This window comes from Tuber melanosporum, assembly GCF_000151645.1.
Source record: "Tuber melanosporum whole genome shotgun sequence assembly, scaffold_11, strain Mel28".
NCBI lineage: Eukaryota > Fungi > Ascomycota > Pezizomycetes > Pezizales > Tuberaceae > Tuber > Tuber melanosporum.
Genome location: NW_003298766.1, coordinates 781,499 through 805,531, shown reverse-complemented (window position 1 = coordinate 805,531; position 24,033 = coordinate 781,499). Strand labels below are relative to the sequence as shown.

At 49.4% G+C, this 24,033-nt stretch overlaps 3 protein-coding genes; 1 reads left to right on the top strand and 2 right to left on the bottom strand.

Moving 5' to 3' along the window:
• Positions 1-550: 550 nt before the first annotated feature.
• GSTUM_00004342001 (uncharacterized protein) lies at positions 551-3,034 on the top strand (the record flags this gene model as incomplete). The annotated part of the gene is made up of 1 exon (XM_002835568.1): positions 551-3,034. The coding sequence occupies one exon, from the start codon at positions 551-553 to the stop codon at positions 3,032-3,034; it is 2,484 nt and encodes an 827-aa protein (XP_002835614.1).
• Positions 3,035-15,367: 12,333 nt separating this feature from the next.
• GSTUM_00004341001 (uncharacterized protein) lies at positions 15,368-18,545 on the bottom strand (the record flags this gene model as incomplete). The annotated part of the gene is made up of 4 exons (XM_002835567.1): positions 15,368-17,018; positions 17,074-18,014; positions 18,074-18,211; positions 18,279-18,545. 4 exons carry the CDS (start codon positions 18,543-18,545, stop codon positions 15,368-15,370), a joined length of 2,997 nt encoding a protein of 998 aa, XP_002835613.1.
• Positions 18,546-19,954: 1,409 nt separating this feature from the next.
• Positions 19,955-20,789, bottom strand: GSTUM_00004340001 (uncharacterized protein; the record flags this gene model as incomplete). XM_002835566.2 has 1 exon in its annotated part: positions 19,955-20,789. One exon carries the CDS (start codon positions 20,787-20,789, stop codon positions 20,586-20,588), a length of 204 nt encoding a protein of 67 aa, XP_002835612.1. The 3' UTR covers positions 19,955-20,585.
• Positions 20,790-24,033: the final 3,244 nt, after the last annotated feature.

The following is a 24,033-nucleotide window of genomic DNA, read 5'->3' as shown; positions in this document are numbered from 1 at the left end:
TCTTTGCAGGAGCCGTTGCAACGACTCTAACGGGGATACCGACCCGGAAACTCGCTGTTGTAACATAAACGGTTCCATTTCTTCTTTGCCCAACCTCAATTGGACCAGCAAGTCACAACACACACCTCATCATGAGGACGAAGCCTATCACCACCACCCCGACCACCACGACAACCACCACCACCATAGCCATGGACGGCAAAGAGCCCAGCATACGGAAAAATTAACATGCTCTAAATGTTTTGCGCTCGCCAAAGACACTGCTCTCACCCTTACTTCTGCCTCCGGGAATTTAGTCAAGTGCTATTGCGCACTTATAAAGGATCTAAGAAAAAGAGCCAAAAGTGCAATCTCAGACTACAAGACACAATCCCAGGTCTCTCTTACCCTATCGGAGGGATGTTGTCAAATCCCGGAAAAATACACGGCAAGCAGCTGCTGTTCCCCCCATTCTCATAATCACGGCGGAACACAAACCGAAAACGCAGCGGTCTCTATCACAGTGGAGGAGGACACCCCGCCCCGCTTTCTATCCCTTGGGGTTACTGGCATGACGTGCACAGGTTGTGCGGACAAGGTCGTGCATGCCCTCAAATCGACATCCGGGGTCCAGAAAGAGAGTGTAAACGTGAACTTCCTAATGGGTAGAGCTGATCTAAACTTCCTTCCCGATTTTGCGCACGAGAACGAGATTATGGAACAGCTGAAGCGTTCCACGGGGTTCAGAGTAGTCATTCTGGATTCAGGAGATATGCAAGATGCTGGGCTCGCCAAAGCCTGGATCTCAATCAACAGCAGTAGTGGTGGCTATCGGGCTATCGAGGGCATCGACGGGATGGCAAAAGCGAAACTTCTCGAAACCGCTAAAGGGAGACATCTGTTCGAAGCTGCATATGACCCTACCGTTATTGGAATCCGAGATTTACTCGCTGCCATAAACGATAGAGATCACGGAACCGAAGCACATCTCGTTCCTATTCCAAGTGAAGAGATGTTGACAGCAGACTTAGAAAAGTCTCATATGAAGATTTTGGGGTGGAAAACTGTCATCGCGGCCTTGTTAACGATCCCGGTGCTGATCTTTGCATGGGCTCCCCTAAACATACCTCGTCCTTCGGTGTATATTACCCAAGTTTTCTTGGCAACTGCGGTGATGGGTACGGCATACAAAATCTACCAGAGCGCATGGGACACCATAGTTCGAGGAGGTGCGGGTGGTAAGAGGATCGACATGGACGTGCTCATCACAGTGGCGACTGGTGCAGCTTGGGCTGCTTCCGTAGCTATCTTAATTATCTCCGGACGCAATGGCAGCTTGACACCGGAGAGCCAACCCGTTGAGCCTTTTTTTGAAACTTGCTGTCTCCTTGTAACTCTCATACTTACCGGAAGATGGATAACGGCCAAAGTGAGGATGTGGGCGCTCAAGAGGGTTGTTGATGTTGGAGAAGAAGCGCCAAAGGATAAAAACACCACCAAGGCTATGCTTTCTGTCGAAGGCGCTACTCCAGAAACGATAAGCCCTGATTTGCTACAATACGGCGATGTCTTGGTCGCTGAAAAGGGCGACGTAATCGCTACAGATGGGGTAGTAGTTGACGGTAAGGCAGAGGTGGATGAGAGTCTTTTGACCGGCGAGAGCAAACCTGCAGTTATGAAGGCTGGCAGTCTTGTAATGGCTGGAAGCACTGTAGTTACAGGGAGCATCCGGTTTCGGCTCACAAGGCTCCCACACGAGAACACCATATCTGTTATTAGGCGTATGGTCCGGTCTGCTGGTGGAGAGAAACCAAAAATTCAGGCGATTGCAGATAAAGTTGCCCTCTATCTCACTCCTCTCATACTTGGGGTTGCAACAACAGTGTTTCTTATCTGGATTCTTGTTCACGGACTTACTCGCCAGGAAACTTGGGGAAAGAGTGCCGTTATTGCTATCACTTACGCCGTCGCTACTCTTGCAGTATCTTGCCCTTGTGCAATCGGACTGGTTGTTCCGATGGTCATTGTCTTCACCAGTCGAGTTGGCATCAGGAAATGTGGCCTGTTACTTGTGAACCCGAAGGCCCTGGAGAGAGGGTGGAACGCCAAAAAGGTTGTTTTTGACAAAACCGGAACCTTGACTACTGGGAAGCTGAATGTGGTTACAGCAAAGTGTTTCCTCAATGGAGAATGGGGTGGTTTTGACGCCGATGCGGAACAAATAGTTCGAACTCTCTGCAAAAATGAGAAACACCCAGTTGCCCGGGCACTAGCAGCAAAAGTGGGTTCCGGTGAAGAAATCTCAGGTCTTGAGGTTGAAACCATCATCGGGAAGGGCTTGCAGGCCATTTCTGAGAGGAGAACCATCAGAGGTGGTCAGCCAAGCTGGACCGCGACCGGAGGCGAAAGCCACCCTTTGGTATTGGAAATCGTCGAACAAGGACTCAGCGTATTTACTATCTCGATCGATAACAGTCTACGGGCCATATTTGGCCTAGAAGATACTATACGACCCGAAGCCCCCGCAGTGATTGCGGAACTTCGCCGCAGGAAAATAGAGGCCTATATTTTTTCAGGGGACCACAAGGGGGCCGTTGAGAAGGTTGCCACAGAGCTCGGCTTCCCCAATCAAAACTATAGATATGGCTGCTCGCCCGACCAGAAATCCGCTGAGATTAAATCTCTCCAGGAAGCCTCCCCTGGCACGGTCTTGTTTCTGGGCGACGGCACAAACGATGCAGTGGCACTCACCCAGGCCGATGTTGGTTTTTCGTTTGGGGACTCAACCGAAGTCGCTGTCTCCGCTTCCGATATTGCTGTTTTGTCTACCTCTTTGAATTCGATCCTTGAATTCTTGGACCTATGTATCCGCGTCAAGCGATGCATTCTGGCAGGCTTCTCTTGGGCCATCTTCTGGAATTTATTCGCTGTTCTCGCAGCAGCTGGTGCTTTCGTTAAATTCCGGATCGAGCCCCAATGGGCGGGTCTAGGGGAGCTCGGTAGTGTCTTACCCGTTGTTTTCATCGCAGCACTAGTAGGGATTTTTTGGCGTTAGACTTCCCCAATCTAGTCCTTAGCTCTCTCTCGATATTTCAAGATCATTTTCTTTCCTTCCTTGTCACTCTACCATCACTGCGGGGTTCCTTGATAAGGCTGTTATTTTTGTGAGGGATCCGCGAGCATTTGGGTCCAGTCAATAAACTTTCAACAGCCTTCATTTTTTTGGCCATGTTCATAGCCAGTGGGTGGATAATTTTGCACATAGATGCTGAATAAACTAGCGATTCAACATATTTTATTTCTTTTACATTATAGGTGATTGTCACAAGGTAGCGGAACCTCTACACCTTCTCTCTCGCATAGAAAAAAAGGGAATAAATGGTGCCAATTGGAGACGAGTCACTCCAACTTGCATACCGGTAACAACATTCACATTCCCATAGCATCGACACCTATTTACGTCATAAATTTATCCTTGCCGACGTTATTCAACAAGACGCAACTGAATTTATCCCTAACCCTTGGCTATGCCACACGCCAAACCACCGCTTAGTTTGAACATATTGAGTCCCCTGGTATGATACCGTAAATCCCGTTAGTCACGGCCGCCTTCCTAGGAAATACCTGTAGACAAGATGATAGACCTTCTAATAGCACCTCAAGCAGCATGGGACCAACTTGAAAACCCCGTGCTAAGAGTGACGTTTCCAAATTCGCTGCCATGTTGACCACAAGGAGGCTGCGACACAGATACCTACCGTGCTCGATTACTGTACTTTAGACTACTACCCCGTAAAAAAGCTGTCGAAACGTTCGTTCCTGTCCGAATGAAACGTGTAACACTAGCCTATTTGAGTAATCGTTATAACAGGAAAAAAAAAACCTTGTCGTCCAAAAAGAAGCCGGAAGGTGCAACCCAGTGCTCAGAACACCGCGAAATCCGTACCGCTCAGTATGGGCCACGATGAAAACGACCCGGTCCGCATAGATTTATAGTACTGTACTCCCATTCACCCAAATAAACCAGTGCTACACATTCCAATTCGGACCGGAACGTCTGGACAGCTCAAGTGATACACGAGTATGATACAGTACCGTGCAAACGACGGCGATTCCACATGCAACATTAATTACACGCAAGTAATAAGGCATGAAGGGGGAGGGGGGGGGATGCTCCCAGCGGTTGAATTCGTGAGGTTGGTGACGAGGATGGAAGAGTACACAATGGGATCTCGACCTTTCTTGATTATTGGTGATGGAATTATCTCACCTGCGGCCGTTCAAGCTGGAAAACGAAACCACGATAGAGTCTGTATTCTGTAGGGACTGGGTCAACTCGCTGGGGATGTGCGAGTTGTGGCGAGTTGTGAACGAAGGTTTATTACAAGCCATAGATGAAGTGCGTCATGGTCTCTACCCCGCGATGCGCTCTCCGGCCACAGATCTACAATCATAGCTCCACCCAAATCCTACCCTTCTTCTCACAGCTAACTTAAGCTCTACCCCTCCTGCATCACCACCGATATTCCCAGTTATCGTTATTCCTGTTGCACCACGGAGGGATTTTTCCGTCAACTCAGCCCCCTTCCCGAAAACATGTGTCTACCGCCCATAATTCGTTCAATGCAATATCGCTGTTCATAAACTCAGTCGAAAGGTCCCAAATCCACCTTCAAGCAAGGATAAGTATCAGTTTCCCACGGTGATAACATCTCACTACGTGAGATATCCAGCTCGCGGCAGTGGTCAAGACGCCAAGAACCAATAAGCTCCTATAATTAGCAGGAGACTATAGATCTCACAATACCGGTAAGTCACAGACAGTCAAGGGATCTATCAAGTACCGGTAGGGCAGGAAGTTAACAACAGATCCTACCCTATGGGGTGTGGGGGTGAAGCCAGGGGACTGGAAACCTTAGCCTTTCTCGGTAAAGCGGCAGGGAAAAAAAGATGGTCAGTTTCGAGGTGGTTGAACTTGATCTAGGTCATGTACTCGTACTCGAGTACATAGGACATGGTCCCTCTATCTAACTATCTATCGCCCCACGGGCGGGGGAGCGGAAGAAGAAAAAAGATAAACAAGGATTGAAAGAAGAAGAAAGAAAAAAAATCCGAATTTATGATACGATACCTCTTTGAAGTTTACTCTCTTGTCCAAAAATAAGTGGATCGGGCTGTGAAGCTGTCAACTTTCAAACAATCCCCGTCGATCGCGCTGCAAACTTGCACTATTTTTCCCGATGAAGGGTCTGGCATGAAACAATTACAAGCTGGTATAAAATATCTGTCGGAAGGATTGCTTCAATGCGGTGGAAAGTACCGACGTGTTCTAGCCACGTACCTACCGTGACCACTCGGGACGTCAGGATCTAGGAAAGGACAGGAGTCAGATAGATATATATAGACGCTCCTGATTCCTATGCAAGACAGTCTCAGGTGCATCTATCGACCGACAATCAAGCAAGGAATTCTCTCTCTCTCTCTCTCTCTCTTTCTCTCTCTCCACTCAACCGATACCCCTCCATACACCTCTCATATCATACCACCTCCCATCTCCCGCTCCCCCGCGTATGTGTGCGCTGCCCGGGGCAATACCTTCAAGCCCCACCCGAGTGATCAGGTATGACAGCATCGTCACCCGATCGATCCTGACCACGAGCAAAAAGAAACCAACAAAAGACCGATGGGAGGATCAGAAGGGATGTAAGAAATCGTGTGGGAGGGGTCAACGTATCATGATTAATGACCTTCTCCTGTAAAGTGTTTTTTTTTTTTTATCTCGTGCTGCATGTTTGACGGATGGACGGATAAACGGGTGGATTCGGGACCACTTCCGTAACCGGAAAGTGCGCGGGAGTGCTGTTGCTGTCGCTCGGAGTGGATATGGAAAGAGCTCTTGTCTGTCTGTCTGTCGCTGCACCTGGATATCCGTGGAAATGGGCATCGCATCTCATGTAGTTAGAGGTGAGAACCGATAAAGACCGCACCGATCTATACACACTTCTAATCCACCTCTATCGATCGCCCAAGGGCCCCATCAGATATCAAGTTTTCCATCCGGGCTGGGATGTGGTAGTCGCGGCAGCGCTGCTGAAGCTGGTGCCAAATCTGTCTTGGAATCTCATCATTCGAAACACCCCTCTTGCGTCCTTGTGATTCTTAGCAGCGGGAGGTTCTCAAAACGTGATTCCTTTCCCAATTGGACTTCCCTCCATCCGGCATTTACGCGATTCGTGGAAAAGGGGGGGGTATCGCACGTGAACTTGCCAAGTATCATAACTTATCCATCAGGACTCAGCCACTCCGTAAACGGGTAATGTGTTATCATGAAAAATCACTCGTGCAATTGTCTCAAGTATTGTACAGTACTTGGTTGGGTTACGAGACTGAACCACAATAGTTGCCAGTGGAAATAATCAGATTCTAAAAAAATCAAAAGGCAAAACATCTCGCGGCGAGTCCACCAAGGACATACGATCCCTCACTCGGCAGGAAATCAAGAGAACAGGCAATTACATTTCAATGGGAGCTTTGCCACAGTGGAAAGCGATGAACCATCTGATGTGTTAGAAGAAGTATGATATCACACATTGGAAAGGATCTGTACGATCAATACATGAAGGATAAAGGGTGGTCTACTCCCCTTTGTTATCCCCCGCACAGCATGTGGACAAAAAAATCCTCGGGGATTGAACAGTTTCTCACATCAAAAATTGGCAATAAAAAAACCCTCACTCCTCAATTTCTTAGTTACTGCTCATCCGAAAACTGAAACTCCTTCTTCCAAATTCGTAATTCAAAGCAACCATGTGGCTACAATATCCCATTAGTCAATTCGTCGAGTCGATTGCCATCACAACAGTGTCCCAACATTTGACGAGTCGAAACATGGTGGTAGGGGGGGGGGGGGGGGGGCCGGGGCGCCCCGGAAAAGATTGGGAAGAAGGAGGAAAAACTTTTTCCTGGGGAAACATATCCCCCTGGACAGGCCCCGGGAAATTTTTCCTCTGCCCCCGTTTCACCTAATCCTAAAAACTTGGGAAATAAAACTTTTTTAAAAAAAAATTTCGGGTTTCCACAAAAGAGCTCAATCCCCCGAAAATTTTTTCCCCCCCCCGGAAAGTAATTAAAGGCCCCCCCTTACTTTTGAAAACCCCGGGATTTTAAAATCTTGGATTGAATATTCCCGTAAATTCCAAAAAAGGAAAAATCTCGGAATCCTTTTAATTTCCTAAGTTGGAAAAAACCCCCCCCCCCCCCCCCCCCCCAACCGTTAAATAAATAATTTTTTTTCCAAGTTTAGATTTTGGGAGTTAAAATGGGGGGGGGATGGGTTGGCTAGGGGGATACCATTGATATGGGGTTTTTTATAAAATTTTATTTTTTTTCCTGGGGTTCCCATTAGGGGGTTCAGTCCCCCCCTCCCCTTTCTTTCGGGGGATAAAAGATTTACTGTATAAAATTGGGGTTTTGATTTTCCTTTTTTTCCCCCCCCCCCCCCCCCTAATCTCCGTGTCCTGAAACAAAAACCTTCAAGAAGGATTATCATACCGCAGTAGTGTTTTTCCCCCACTCGGTAAAAGCCTGAGCTTGCTAACTGTTGTCGGATCCCGTTAATTGGTTATTCGCAATTCTGTTAGCCTGGAAAACTAGAAACTATCGCGGGATGATGATTCTAGGATTGACAAGAGATTAGAGGTGATACAGTGCTTTAATTCTCTCGAATTTAAGCTTTAGGCTGGCTAGCTGGTGAAATCGAATTATGCTTGAAAGTTGATATCTATATGTCTCGTTCTCTCTCTCTCCCCCGGAGTATAGCATGTGTATATCAGCGGACACAAGAGGCCCCCCTCCCCGTGATCATAGGAACTGGATTAAGGATTTTCAGGGCACCATTTCTCCAACTACTCTCATTCCAGCTACCGTTTCATCTCTTTTGCCCATGTCTCCATGTGATGTAATTCATTCTTCCATAGTGATATCCCCGTGGTCACTCATTCCATCATCCTCACCTAGCACCCTATAGTAATCCAAAAGTACAACCACCCATCTCCGCATCCCTAGCTTTTTTAGTAACCGCATTCTATTTCAACATGATTTTTTTTGTCGAAATATCCGGGGGGGCGTAGCAGCCATCTTCCATGTTGAGACCATCATCGGCATACCCCGAGTCTTCAAAACATCTGTCACCCATGTCAATATTCCTATCAGCATTTCCAACGCCGTCGTAGCAGACGTCTTCCATACTGTCACCGTTATCGAAATCCCTGTCTGTACGGTACATCCGAGTTTTCACTATTTTTCCTATGCAGCCCCTGATAAAACCTCATCCCTTCGCTTTAACCAAAGAAGAACCCTCCTCTTTGGACACCCCAGACAGGTGCTCCTATACAAATTAGGGTGGTGAGAACGAAGACCTGGGCTCCAGGGTCCTAACGGTTTTGGGTGCACCGGTTGTGCCATACGGATTGACCAGATCCGGGACTGCAACATTGACATCGACCCTGAATTAAGCGAATTTGATCTCCTCTCAGCCAGTACCGTCAGCACGGCAATCTGGTTCACCCGCTGTTGACACGACCGAGCCTGCGCTAGGGAGTATTGTGGCTCCCTTTGAGCTTGCATTCCACTTTGCTGACAACCCAAATATACGACTTTTGCCGGCCATTACCTCCCTGGCTCTAACGAGGAGGCCCACTAGAGCTAGGATTCCGAACCGTAAGGAGCCCGCCAGGAACCCTTCCTCTGGATTAGACGTCGATGAAGCGTCCAAAGAGTCAGAGACCGGGCCCAGGATCAGATTTGTTGGAGGTGCGGGCTTACCGGTGGCCTCAGTGGGATTGAGGGTTCGATGGTCAAGGTTGTGTAGTGTCCGTTCAAACCAGATCAGTTGAGCGTAGGCTGTAGACACGGCGGGTCTATCGGTGTCAGGGATATATCCAAAGTCCTTGGACCCCACTCCCTGCTCCCTATCTCCCCAACACTGCCCGCGCTCCGATACTAGCCCATATTGCAGCAGCACCTGAAGCCGAAGAAATCCGTCTCGTATGGGGTAGCGACATCTGCAACGTTTGCTAGAAAATCTGATAGAGCCAAGATCGCCCATTCGCCCAGAAGCCGTGTGAACAGGACAGTAAATGCTCACCCCCTTGCACTGGAAAGGCCCACTTGGAGCATCCCCGGGGCCCTATTTCCACAACAGTACGCCAGACGAGACTCGCGCCTTCCGCGGCCAAGGCAGAGTTATTGACAGCTCTGAATGGACCCCACCAGGCGTCACCATTTCGCAGGCTAAGGCACTCTCCATCTCATAATCCTCAGGGATCCCCCCGCCCTTCGAGCATCAAGCCGGACAATCTCCAACTGCGCACCCTAGGTGATCTGGGTCTCCGATGGGACTGGCTACCCAACATCACTCTCTAACACTGCTGTAAAACCCCCACACTTGAAGATGACCACTGTGCTCCTCCAATTTACGTATACAAAGAGTGTCGCCCAAACCATGAGAATTGGCAAGGCCGCTAAAGCATTTCCAAGAAACTCAGCCCGGATATTGTCGAAGGCCAGTAAACTATCTTTGCGGTCCCCAGTGGTGTAAGCCCTCAGAACCGCTCTCCCCGGAAGAAGAAACCGCAAGCAAATCTCAAGATTGCCGCAATGGAGTGTATTTCAACAACACCCAAACCAGTGGTCTTAACAACGCCATCCAGCACCCCACACTCTGCGATCCTGTCCCAAGATGGTCATTTCCTCGCCGGAAAAAGAAAAACAGGTGCATGAGAGCACTCACCGACAGTGCTTGTAGGACCCGTCGGTGCCGAGTGCCAACCATGAACCTGGCCATGGTCAGCGATGGGCGGTCAGGAAGAAGGCTTGGTATCCCAATGAGAGATCAAAGATAGGAAGCTGCTTTCATAAGTTTATAGATTCAGGCGTTGTTCGCCACTACCGGTGAGGATATGTCGCGGTGTTTTTGGAAGCAGCGTATCTCCCGGTGCCCCGGGCTGGATTAGCTCCAGGGAGGAAATTAATGTCATATTCATATAGTAGATGCTCTTCTGCTTATTATATGATACGCAAAAGAAAAAGAAACACAACGCCCACCGGTTAAGTAGTATCCTGTAAGGAATGGCCACAGTCTATTGTGAGATGTCGTGGGACAAGAGTGAAATATTTCGCAACATCACAGTTCTCCTTGTTAACAACGCTTAGGCCTCCAGCTGCTCTTTTCCTCCGCACAGAATCGGTGGAGGAGCATCTGCTATCTAGCTATACCGGTAATACCAACCCCTCCGTCAGAGCTAGCTTGCTCTGGGTATATAGAAATGCGTTATTTCAGACAATATCGCGATATATCTTTACTCATAAGTGCCGAACAGGGCCCCAAGGAGGAAGAAGTTGATAAATAAATGAGTAAACAAAAGATTAAAAAGGGCGAAAGAGTGAAGAAGTAAGTGATCGAGTCGGTGGAGTATCGATTGTGCCCATCCTGTGATAATTGTTCTCAGTTTATGCTGTATCATCATACAGTAAAATAATTCCAACCCTACCGGTAATCCTCGCCACAACCCTAGCTCACCTATCCCCATGATCAGTCATGACTGATCCCCGTCACCTTCCAACACGGATCCCGGGTCAAGCCAGGCTCCGGGGATGACCACCCGTCCCTGCCAACACTGCTCACCGAACCTCCAACCCGAATACTAAATAAAACGGGGAACGAGGCGGAGCACAAATCGTAATACAAGTACACGCCCTGACCACCAGAGCGCGCGAAAGCCGCTGTCAGCCCCCAGAAAACTGCTGGTATCATCGTTACAAGTATGTGTGTTCCCCTGCCCGGCGTCGAGCGCAGCCAGGGATCTGGGGGAAGCGGAAGACTGGCAGAAATCTGAAATCCCCAAATGTGCCTCTCCCGTAATGCCAACACGCTGCGCATTGCAGGGAACGAGGTGGAGGGGAAGAAAAATTGGAAAAAAGTTATTATTTCAAAAGTCTTCTTATGAGAGCCTCCGGGTACCGTGACATATTTTGGGAATATCCAAGTGACGTGCGGCACGCTCCAGTGAGTAAGGGTCCCGAACATCGGTGAATGTGCCGTGGTCGGCGAGAAGGTTTTTTTTTTTTTTTTTTTTTTTTTCCTTTCGGCGAATTCCCTAACAAGGCCAATTGCTAGTGCTTGATACTGCCATGATAGGATGGAAATGGTTTCACCGCTAGTATTCTTGTAATACCGGCAGTGAAATGGAGGGACGGCCTCTCCGGGAGAATTTTGGACTCGTAATGTTGTCTTTATAACCCATGTAACTGTATAGTATCTCGTTCGTGTTTGCTTTCTGAACCACGCTAAAGTCGTTCTCATCATCCTCATTTCTCTTCGAATATACCCCCACCATAACTGCTATACCAACAATATCCGCTGGTCTCAATCTCAGCACACCCAAGAGCCATCCGCATCATTTCCGTTCAGTACCATATCCATTTCGTGTGAAAACATCCACCTCAAGTTGTACCACGGCCACAATCACATCGCGGCCGATTTGTGTGAGAGGGCCCACGGGAAGGTAGTTATACTAGTACAGGAATTGAATACGTACGACAATATCATGATATTTTGAGGTTCGCAAAGAAGTTTGAGTAGTAGTAGAACATATACGATTGAGCGGGGAGGAGACAAGCGAGGAATATCCCCCGCCCCCTCCATACCCGGGGGGCAACTAGGCAAGGCATTAGAACATCGTTAGGCTACAGTTTTGTGGAGATTTAAAAGCACAATGGTTGATATATGATACCGACAAGAGAGCATCTCGGAGCGAAGCTCTTGAAGCGTGGGAGGATATATTCTACACTCGGTGCGAGCTCCCAGATATCATACCGGAAATGGTAATCCTTGGAGAGGTGAAGCAAATGAACGAAAGGCAGTCAAAAGGCCGCGCAACCCGTAGCGGCTCTATCTACTACGGGGCGTGTTGACCTACCCCTTATGGGAAAATTGTACCAGTACGATACTTGCACAGTAAGCTGTCAAAGAACTTTGAGATCCAAGCCTCTACTACATCACCGGCAACTCTAAAGCCTGGAGAAGAGGCGGCTACACATTCCAGACACCACGAATCCATCCGCCATCCCCGACCTTTAAATGATACTGCAGCACCGGCTGTTTCATTCATACCTTCAGCTTGCCGGTACATTTTAAGAGCGCAGTGCAAGTTCTCACCCTCATCGCAAGTATATGATCCAACCCACCCAACTCAGCCAACCCACGACCCTACGGCCGAGCGAGCGAGCGACAGCGCAGTGTCCAATTCCTCACCTATGCATTGAATCTCATCCAGGCCCGAGCTGAGGGATGGGAAGGGATTGTCAGCCACTAAAAATGGACATCCCAACGTGTGGCCTGTGACAATGATCGGCAAAAGGGAAGCTCAGCATCTCTGGATGAAAAGAAAACCAGCACTTGAGCTGACATGATACCACAGAGGTGAAGTTTACGCGCTGGAGTTCGTTGAATTATCACTCGAGTCACATGTCCCCTGTAAAGACGTCTGACACCACGATACACGGGCAAAGAATGAACGGGGAAGCGCGTAAATGCTACTCTGCCTAACCGGCGGAGCGAAAACAGGAGGGAACGGAAACGAACAAATAAACCTGGCATTATTGGAGTATCGTTAACAGATACTCAGTTATCCCCTTGACTGCATGAAACCTGCAATAGTCAACATAGTACGAGTAGGGAAGAGAACGAACAGGAGGGGTAAATTTATGATGGCCCTACCAGATTTGGTGTTTTGCCACCAGATTCTTGATGCATCGTTCGCCATGCACCCGCCCCCCCCTACTATTTATCCCCGTCTATTGTAAGCTGAATTCGAGTGTCAAACTTCCCGTAGCGGTAAATAAGTTACTATAAGTTACCCATGAGCGGTGAGTCAATCACTGTTGCGGTAGGCTACAAGGGTAGAGTTGATAACAACTCTCCTTCCTTAGGGGGTAATTTTATGTGCTATGCTTTTCCCTTACCCACACTGCTGAGCGGTAAATTCCAGAAAGCTAAACTTCAAGTGGTAAGGTTCGAGCGGCAAAGACTATTTTCCAGTACTCGTACACATGGATCCCCCCACCCCATCAACTAAAGCTTGGGAAATAACTAAAAAATTAAATCGGGGGGGTACAGTATTTTGGTAAGGTTGTGAAAAGCACCTGTGCTCCCTGGAGATAAGAAGTGGATGGGTTCATCTCACCTTTTGTAATAGCTCCACGCCAAGAGTAACTAACTTAACGTCCTCGCCCTATCCGAATTGCCCCCCCCCCCGATGTTTGCCCGTTTGACTTGCACTCTGCTCGTAGCTATTGATTACCAGCCTCTCCATAGCATTATACTACTCGAGTATTAGTACGGCTAATTCCCGTTGGTGGAGTTCTTTCGTGATATAGGGCGTTATTGTAACTACAGTATACCACCATATTCAAGGGTCCTGCCAAGTGATTGCGAGTAGATGTACCACGGTACAGTACTGTACAGTACAGTACCTGGACATTGAATGAAGCTCTACCCCCAAGCGCCACTGTTGGCGCGCATACTTGCAAGTAACTTATATCCCGTCATATCGAAAGTGCTTGTTCAGGACGTTTAACAAGGATGCATCAGATCACCCCTTCCCCAAACCCCGAACCTCCCCGGACGTTCGATCGAGCTCACCCATATCCAAGGGAATTCCTCACGAGCTCAGACCAACCACCACTCTCCGGAGAGAAATATAGTCGACCACCACTCACCCACCCCAGAGAACAAAATACAAACCTTCCACGAACTGTAGAGAAAGAACTTAACTTGCGAAATGCGGAGAAGCTCCCCGCGACGGCAGGAACCTACCTAGCCATCAACTTCGTGATACATATATCCCCTTGATATGCCCCAATAATCGGGGAGTGAGACGTAAAAAAACTCCGATGCTGATTCACGAGAGGCTCGAGACCGCTCAAGCCGAGTTACGCCCATTCATTCGTTCATGCCAGTACGATATGATATATACACGACCTCACGCCTCCAAGCCCCACAATCGATGCGGAACAAACCGTCAGCCCTATCCACGATATCGTAGCCGCAACGAAGCCAACCGACTACTCGCACAGTATGACAGAATACCGTGTTTACGCTCACTCGCCGGAAACAAAAAGTTATCGTAAATATTATCATAACGATCCTCCGATTCGGCCTAATTTACGTGTATCATGCAATATCATAACCTGCACAGGCCCCAAACCTGAACCGAGTAAGAAATACCGGTATCATATGATACTCTACAAGTAGACTACTGAGTACAGTACAGTGCCCCCATCACTCGCCCTCCAGCCACTCAAACCCAACCCCCACAAGATCCCCCTACCCTACCGCACTAACCGCCCAATGGCGCAATCCCGACCGGAACAAAGCATCCGAGAATGAAAAAGAAAAAAGAAAAAGACACAACACAGCTACCGTACCGTACTTAGGTTACAAGTACCGATCGAGATTTTTTTTTTTTTTTTTTTTTGACTTCCCCACATTGCCGATCTTGGCTGTATGGGTTTTTATCCTGTTTGTCGCTTTCCCCCACATCCCGGGGTCCGGAAGGCTCCGGGGAAGGTGGGACCCTCCTGTACCGGTACGTTTGGTCGGCGTGTTGGTTTGGTTGGTTGACTGGCTGGCTCACGAGAAAGAGAGAAAGTGAGAGTATCGTGAACCATCTATGATATATTCCATCTAGCTTACCCATACAGAGCGAACCTAACCACCACTAACTAGCTGACTGAACCTGAAAGTAAGGAAAATTTTTTTTTAAGAACTCGGCATGACAAGACAAACAAAAACAAAAAAACAGAGAGACCCTCACTTCCTTTTTTTTGGAGTCCGGTTCTCGGAATATCTGTATGTGAGAATGTAGAGCTCAGGAAAGGTTCAAACCGCAGGGAAAACAAAACGAAGCAAAAAAAACATTGGTCATACAAGTACAATTGGTAAGCTAAAAAAAAAAAAAAAAAAAAAAAAGGGACGAATCGAAATTATGAAAAAAAGAAGCAAAATCCCACTAATACCCGTTTTTTTATTTCACCAGCCATGAATGCCCTAAGCCCAACGAAAATGTGTTAGATGAAGCGAAGAGGGGAGAAGTGAAGACCAGGGAGGGAAGAAAAGAAGGGTCCCCGGGGTTTTCTTTTATACAAAGCCAAACATGAATGAAAAAATAAAGAAATGGATTATTCCCGCAGCCGCCAAAAAAGAGAGGGGAAAAAAAGAACTAAATTAATCCCAACCGAAATGAAAACCCCAAAAACCAGAGCACCAAGGCCATGATCGCAAATAGTGTCATACCAACCCCAGGGCCACCGAACGGCCAAGCCCTGACTACTTCTCCCACATCCCATCACCACCCAACCAGCTATCTCCCGGTGTCCATTCTGTGATACCGCGACCATTGACAAACACCGCGACGTCTTCAGTCCCTCCGCATTTATCGCCCTTGTCAACCTCACGTTGGAGCTGTTCGTGTTCAGTAAGCTTCTTCACTAGTTCCGGGTTCGGCTTTGGTTGGTCTAGCGTCGGCTTTGGTGGTGGAGATAGTTGTTTCTGGATGGTGCTGCGCACCGCGGGGGGGGAAACATCGCCACCACCCAAGGAAGCCGCTTGTGTCTGCCCTTGGCTAGGGCCCGACACCGCACCCACCGGAGGCGGAGCCATAGTGGAAGGTTCTTGTGACTTGAGATGTGCAGCAGCCGGGCTCGGGCTGGTGTTATTCTGAGGCATCGGTTCTTGACCTGCTGCAAAAGTTGCCAAAGATGCAAGAAAGCCACCATCCGCCTGACCTTGCGCGGGCGCTTGCGGTTGAGGGGCCACCTGCGCCTGCTGTTGTTGGGTTTGACGGGGTGTATTGATGGCCATCCATCTATCTCCCCCACCACCGCCAGTAGCTTCGGCCGAGGCACCTTCAGTGACAGCAAGAAGGAGAGCATCGACATCTCCCTCACGTTTGACCTCCTTTTTGATCTCAGCAGTGGTGGGATGGTCAGCTCCCGCCTCCGAAGCGTTGGCCCGACTCCCGGGTTTGACGTCAGGCGATATCCCAGCACGAGCGTTAGTGGCAAGTTCGCCTTCATCCATTCCACTAAAATCATGGAATAGCTTTTCAAATCGGCGATATTCCTCAAATCCACCTCCGAGACCCTGCTTCAACTTTCTGGCAACAGCAGCTTCCGCCGATTCTCCAGCGACTGGACCAGCGGCTCCCTCGGTGTCGCTCCCAGGGCGATGAAGGCGAACGTATTCATCCCGAATTGTCTTGAAATAGTTTCGCAGTCTCCCCAAAGTCAAATACCACTCTTCAGCCATCTTCCATCTCTCCCTCATCTTAGTGATCAATTCAATTGCCTTCCTAGCTTCTGCTCCGGAACCTTCCGGTTCCCTTGCCCCGCGACCGCTCTCCATATTCTCATCCTCGTCGTCCCCAGAATGACTAGGCGACTTGCTAGCGGGATCGGGAATGGACCCAGTGATATACCCCTTCTGATCCATCCAAGGGAAAGACCAAGCATAGACACCACAAACCCCAACCATGTAGACAGCAAACCCGATGGCAGGCGTCTCGACAGAGCTGTTCCATTCCTCCAACCCATTGACAATCTGCATTATCCCTCTAGCACATCTGAATACTTCCTTAGCAGACTCTTCCCACCACATAGCTATTGTCATGCCAGGCTCCAACCCTTCCCTATCGGTTTCAGGATCGTCAGCTGGAAACAAGGGCGGGTCGAGCGGGCCTTGGGGTCTAGTGAGGCGAAGAGGCAAGAATGGGATGTACTCCCTATGCATCACAACCTGACATAAAAAATGAGTTATATGCATAACGGCATACGCGCTTGAGGTGCGCGAAGACATGTGCGCAGAGAGTGTTTGGGGTGAGAAATGAAGGTGCTCGGGGAGCGAAGAGTGGAAGTCGTCCAGCATATGCTGTAGCTTGTAAAAATTCGACCTAGGAGACCAAGGTGGGTATTTTTCGCTTCTATCGATCATTAGTACGCCGGAAAATGCCCGAGAATTAGCCCAGAATTATATACCTCCTACCTCCAGCCGCGCAAGCCCATGACTGCACTCTCCCCCAGATCTCTGTAATGCGAACTACTTTTGCGAGGATTCCTTCATCATCTCCAACCTCCCATCGCCCTCCAATGCTATCACCGTTCCTATCGTCGCCCCTTTCATCCAGGCCATCGACAGTCAAAAACCCAGTTCGTACACCCTCCCCAAACAGGAATCCTCTCTCTTCGCAAGGCAATTGGACCCTCGCAGCATCCGCAAGCTGGATCACGCTCGGCCTAAACCTACCAGAACCCAACGAACGGTCCAACATGAACAAAGCCCAAAACGTCCTCCTTCTAACTTCCTTATCCGTAAACTCTTTCCCGGTGACCTTGGCACCTGTAGACTTCCCACCTTCCAGTCTCCTTCTCTTGGAATTAGGGCTACCTTCATTTCTATCGCCATTTCCAGGAGAAAGAGCAGGCTCTGAAATCGGATAGCCTGGCTCTGGAGCGTCATCCCAACTCAGCCCCAATGCCATAGCCATCCGAATAGCCACACCAAGCCAAACATAAGCTTCCGCCCCACGGCACATCCCCCACTCGTGCACAACTAGCATGGAAATAGCTTGTACCTTCTCCAAAGAGGGAGTGGCGAAAGTTGCGCCAAGTTCACCGTGGCCGACATCCTCATCGTTCTGCAAGCGATATTTGAGCGCCGATGCGTAAAAATCTGAAACAGCTGCCGGAGTGGGCAGTGCCGGCGCGAAGTGCTGTGAGAGGGCGGATACATGACGTGAAGCAAGGCAAAGAAGACCCAGCATCAACAATGGAGAATGACCTCTATCAGGTGCCGGAGGTGATGTAGAGCTGGGTCCAGTGTTTGCGGGTGTTGAATTTGGTAGACGCAACCGCGAGAGAAAGGTGGGAGGATGAAGGAACGGAAGTGTAGGCGAGTGATGCAGTTGAAACGCCTCGAACTGCAATGACGATATATTTAGCGCAAAACCCCAAAACAGAGGCCAACAATGGGACTTACAACTTGGGTCAAAAGGGCCTGGTTCAAGACAGGGGAACCAAGCGCTTCTTTCCATGCTTTTGGCCCTGTGTAATTCGCTGCGCTAGCTGCAGCGCCCCCAGAGGGAGCTGCTTTCTTGGGCTTCGCTTTCTTCGTGGCCTAATCGAATCAAAAAAATATTGGTCAAAGTTACCACAGCGCCTCGAATCCGATGGAATAAACGAACCTCTGGTCTATCTCCACCCGTATGTCCGTGATGTGACGAGGCACTACCAACATTTGGCGCAAGGTCCTTGTTCGCACCCGAGCCGCTGGTGTTTGGCCTTGAGGGAGTCGCACCGGACGCGGCCCTAGGTGTGCCACTAGTGACAGGAGCCGGATACGTGCATTCTCTATTGCTGGCCTCACAGGCGCGGCAAGTTGTGTTCGGCCCAACATTGACACACTTTACCTTGGACCGCCGACAGCGGACGCAAGCAATAGACGACCGCATGGTTTGATTATTATTATCCCGAATGAAGAAACGCGCAGGTGTGGTGGGACCTATGTTGCGAGTTTAGGTAGTAGGCAGGGAAAGCTTTCCGAAGGAGAAAGAAAAAGGAAAGAAAGGGAAGAGAAGAAAAGAAAAGAAAACTGCGAAAATATGCTAGCGTCAGTGCCCAGTCGCGAATGCAGATGATGGCCGAGAAAGCGGCGATTGAATCATACGGACTCCCATCCGGGCCGAACTCACCAGACTGTTGATCAATAAACGGCAATGGTTGCCGAAATCGACGAATAGTTAACTATCCCAATTGGCAGCCAAGGGAACAAGCAGAGGCCAGATCGCCTAAAGTAGGGTTGAAGGATGTTGTTTGCGAATGACGACCAAAGAAGGGATTCCAAGGAGGAAATTCAATGCGGTACTCGTATTCCCAGGTGTGGTTGATGGAGGTTCGGAGTAGGGTACTCGCGGGTAGGCCAAAACTGAACAACGTAACAACAACAGTGCTCTATCGAGTGAAGGTATGTTGATGAAGGAAAAATGTTGTGGAGGTGGAGGGGAAAAGTGTGGAATGGGAGGGAGGAAGGGGGTGGATCGAGGGAAAGAAGGGAAGAGGAGGGAAGGAAGGGAGACGGAGATGCCGGTCTAAGGTCAGGCGGACGCACACGGGGGAGGCCTCCGGTTTTGGTCGGCAAGCTGCTACTGCGTGCCTAGAGGATTGGGTGAGTTGGTGAGGAAAGGGAAGGGAAGGAGGGGGGTGGATTGGATGGGATGATGGGGGGGAGGTTAGGATAGCGGCGGAGAATAGGGAATAGGGACGGGGAAGGAAGGGCAAAGGTTATGCGTGGGTTCAGATCCCGTTGGCTTCTTGAAATCTTTTGGTGGCTCCCTGTGCCGGTATCATCGGTACGTACATAGGGCGCAACTCCCATATGTAGAAGAAACAGGGCACATACTGTACCAGCACTCCCTCCCTCCCATCCATCCATTCACTCGCTCGTTCAATCATTCATATCATACCCATTCTCTCCCGCTGACATATTTTGCTGTAATGCCACTTACTTCACATCCCGCCACTGGACTAATCCACACCCTCTCACTCTGCTTGAACGCTTTTTCGTTCTGCCTCAATTCACATTCCGGAAGAGTTCACCAGGGCGAGTTCACCAGGGCGACAGGACATTGCCGTGCCCACTCCGCCATCCATCCACCCATCCATCCCTCCATTCCCTTCCCTTCCTTTTCACCTTTCTCCACCCTCCCCAATTCAGCCAACCAAACATACCGATGGACAGATAGGCAGTAACTCTGAGCCCACAATGCAGAGCGCAGAGCACAGCACCCACAGACAGACATGCCGACCGAAGGCCCATTCCTTCCATGTGGCCCAGCATAGAGTCCTTCTGAACCCGAGTCGTGTAACTATCACAGCCTCCGTAAATATCCTGCACCCACCTAAGTCGTGCTACTGAACTCCCTGTTACCTGCTTATTGCTACTACCGGTAAACTATGCTTTCTCCCTCTGCCTCTCCCTCTCCCTCTCCCTGGTGATATCTGGGTCCGAAAAATTGTTTCCGCATAACACAACGACACGGTATTACTACTGAGCTCGGGGATGTTTTACTCCTAAAAATTTCCATTCTCCCTCGCCTCTTGTTTGTGCCGGATCTCCCCCCCTTTTTTTTTTTTCCTTCTGTTCCATCCCCTCACTTTGTACGAGTACAGTACGAGTACTTTTTACTCTTGCCTTTTGGTACAAAAACATTATTTGCCAGCCTCACTATATGCCCTGTAATTATATCCCGTAAGATATCGTTAAAAAGGTGATAATAATAACAATACATTTTTAATTAGCGCTCTAGCCGGACCTCGCATTATTTCTTATGTATTCCTTTTTTCCTCTCCCCCAATCCACCGGGCAACACGAGAGAGGAGGGAGAAGGAGGGAAAGGATTTGTAGGGGGGGAGGGGGGGTTAAGCCTCCTGCTGGCTCCCTCCCCCCCTCGGAGGTGTCGGCACTCCGGCTCGCCAGAGGAATGAAATTATTATTATTGTTTTCTGGTGCAAAAATAATTTAAAAATAAATGGAGGGGGGGGGAAAGATATTTTGCTCCCTCCTTCCTTCTCTCCTCCTCGCCTCTGGCGTTCCCCCTAAATTCTCGGTTGCCAGCATCGGCTATATCCTCTCCGATGGGACCAGCCAACCGCCTACCGCCAACCCCCATAGATCTTCCAAGACGGAGCTGAGGCATTCGCCCAGTCGGAGAAACGAACTAATTGGGACACGCCGGGGCGGGCGGGCGGGAAAGAAAATGATGAAGGTTAGGGGAGGGGTGATGGCACTGATGGTTGGAGGTGGTGGTTACGCGGTGGTGGTGGTGGTGGTGGTGGTAATAGCGGTGGTGGTGCTGGTGGTGGTGCTGGTGGTGCCGGTGCTGGTGCTTGTGAGGTGATGATAGCTAAATTTGTTGGACTGCCGGTAGGGGTTTGCCGGCCAACACGGAATCAGCCCCAGGAGTGACAATGCAAGCAACAACGACATGCCGTAAGTTAAGCCGGGGAGAAAGGCAAGGGAACATTTGTGTCACGGGCCAGCCTACTCGTACTCATCCATGATAGGTTATCAACACGAAGTGCCGTGGTGTATGTATCATACCAGCACTCGCACAGTACCGGTACTGTATCTATACTCGCACTCGAGTATGCGCTCGAGCATGGGAACATAGCCTTTGAGTCCCCCTCACCATCTGCCCTCATCGATCAATGGGTGACAAATCCACGTCGATACCTCGGCACAGCGCCTCTCTCCACAATCCCTCCTCTTTTTTCCCCTTTTCCCCCCTTCTATCCTTTTCTCTCAGCCGAGATTGAGGAATATGGTACAAGTAGCGAAGTCCTGTCTCCAGAGCTCCCGTCATGAGCCGAGATACTGGTGCAATATGAACATTACACACTTACATATGCCGAGCATCATCTGCATCACTGTTTATCCTTCCACCGGTAGCCATGATATGTATCTCCTTGGTTTCTCCGGATCACCTTACCGTACCGTATTTGCTTTTCCCCATCACACACATCTCCCGCTCCCAAACCCCCTCTCCCCCCTGACAGGAACCCGACCCTATGATATTACCAGTATATGCTATCATACCCCAATCCTTCTCTCGGGGAGGAAACTATGATACGAGTATGTTTTACTCTGTTCCTACGACCAATCGTGCAGCACCGTACATGAAAGGCCAAGGGAACGGGGGAGAAAAGGAAGGAAATAGGAAGAGAGGAAAGGCCGAAAAGAAAAAAGGAAGGAAAACGAAAAGAAGAGGGAAAAAAAGAAAAGAAAAACTCCACAGCTGCAGAGCGCGGCCGCCTTCCGGGACCTTTCCGGTGTTACGATAACCCACCCCACCCACAAAGAAAGAACGACGGTGCGATACCGTATCAGGTTCCGTCCGTTTGCAGAAGGCTCGATTGCTCTTTCTGCCGGTTGGTTTTCCCGTTCCGAAGGCAAAGGCAAAGGCATTGGCACATCATAGGCAGCTTCCCGACACAATAACAAGGAGTGCCACAACAACCACCACCACCACCACCAACCCTTGCCACCCCTCACCCAAAGGCGCTGTCGAGCCGGGAAAGAATTTTTTTTTTTTGCGGCGATGGGAAAAAGGGAACGGAAGCAATTCGGATCGGAGACTCTGGTGCATCATTATTACTACATCACCGTACCGGTTGCTAGAGTACTTGTATTATGGATGATACGGCGCTAGGTAGTGTCATATCACCCTATAGCTGGATGAGGATTACCGTACTCGTACAATAAGGCGGCGGTTTGCCATACGACTGGACAGGATACGGCATGTAGGGAAACTTGGATTTGAGGCAATGAAGTCTGCGAAAAAAAAAAATTTAAACCCGAGTCGCGGCAGGCAAGCAAGAGCTCCTCACGCTGAACGGGCCCCACCCGGTCAACGGGAAGTGGCTTCGAATGGAAATGGCAAAATTTGTTGAATCGCTCCAACCGAGCGCCAACGGGACAAGCAAGACCCAGCGCAGGCACATCCCGAAGGGAAAGGAAGGGAGGAAGAAAGAAAGAAACAGGGAAAAAAGCAATCATCATAATAGGCACGCACACATCAGAATCATCATGCGCAGATCAATCAAGCATGCTTGTCTTGTACTCGAGTACTTGTATCACTTTATAAGATGTCGTCTTGCACGACACGATTCAGATCCACGGTTAACCTTTTTTTCTTTTTTCTCTTTTCCCCCCTTGGAGGTGGACCCCTTCCTTCGATATCTGATTCGGGAGAAACGAAACGGAACACTCAACATGAGAAACCGGAAGGGAAGGGAGAGATATAAGGAAAAGTTCCCCCTTTCCTCCCTCCCTTCCATTTCCTTCAACCTCCGAGCATGATTGAGCTCACTGGTTACAGTGAATTGAATGAATTAGGGGGAGAATGGAAGAATACCGGTAGACGGCTTTTTTTTTTTTTTTCAAACAGAACAATCCCGGCCACGCGCCCATCGTCTCGCCGCGCGGCCGGACATCATGCGCTCTCCCATTAATGAGGTGCATTCCTCTGTTGTCTTGCCCTGTTTCCCTCCCCCCTCATCATTAGCTAGACCAGCACGATACTTTCTCACCCGGCTATTTGCATCATCTACCGGTGCTGTTCATTCGCACATTGAACGCCAGCGAAACCGTTTGTATCATACCGCACAAAGGCAACTCCAACAGCCCGGCAACTGACAATAACAATGACAGCAACAACACGCCGTTATCAATATGATTATTGTTGCTGACCATCTTCCCGGATGTGGAATTAGGTTGAAATGCACCCAGCCGTAAAAAAAAAAGAAAATAGAAAATAGAAAATAAATGTCAAAGACAAATTTAATGGAACCCGAGGTGTTTGTCATTGAATCACCCCGGGAGCGACGGATGAACGGACCGAACGATCCAACCCCGTCCAATCACAGATCACCCTAGGAGGGCTAGGGTGAGTTACTTAAACGATTACCAATCTACTGTACCATTACCGCGGCGGCCGGTACCGGGGACCCTTTAATCGTGTTTCGCGTTTTATGTCTGCCTTCCTCCATTTCACACTCCATCGCACATCCCCGGGGCGAAGGAAGAGGGCAGGGGAGCCCTGGGCGAAAGGGGGGGCTAAAGGGCTCGGTATTCGGTAACCTGAGCACTCGTGTGTTTCTTGTGGCTGGATGACTTGGGCCATTCATGTTCGAGGGGAAGGAAAAAAAAAAAAAAAGAGAGAGAAAAAGAGCGGGCGGGGAAACTGTTGCACGACTGTCTACCCGCAAGTGGTGCGTGTCGGGCTGAGGAATTTTCCCATTTTCGGCGACTTGTGAAGATGGTTTGAAATTAGATCTTACTCGTAGCTTACCGGAGGAGGAGGAAGAGGAGGAGGTGGTGAGTATGATGCGGACGGTACCGGGGTATCATAGGGAAGATGGCGAAATGGTTATGTGTGCATC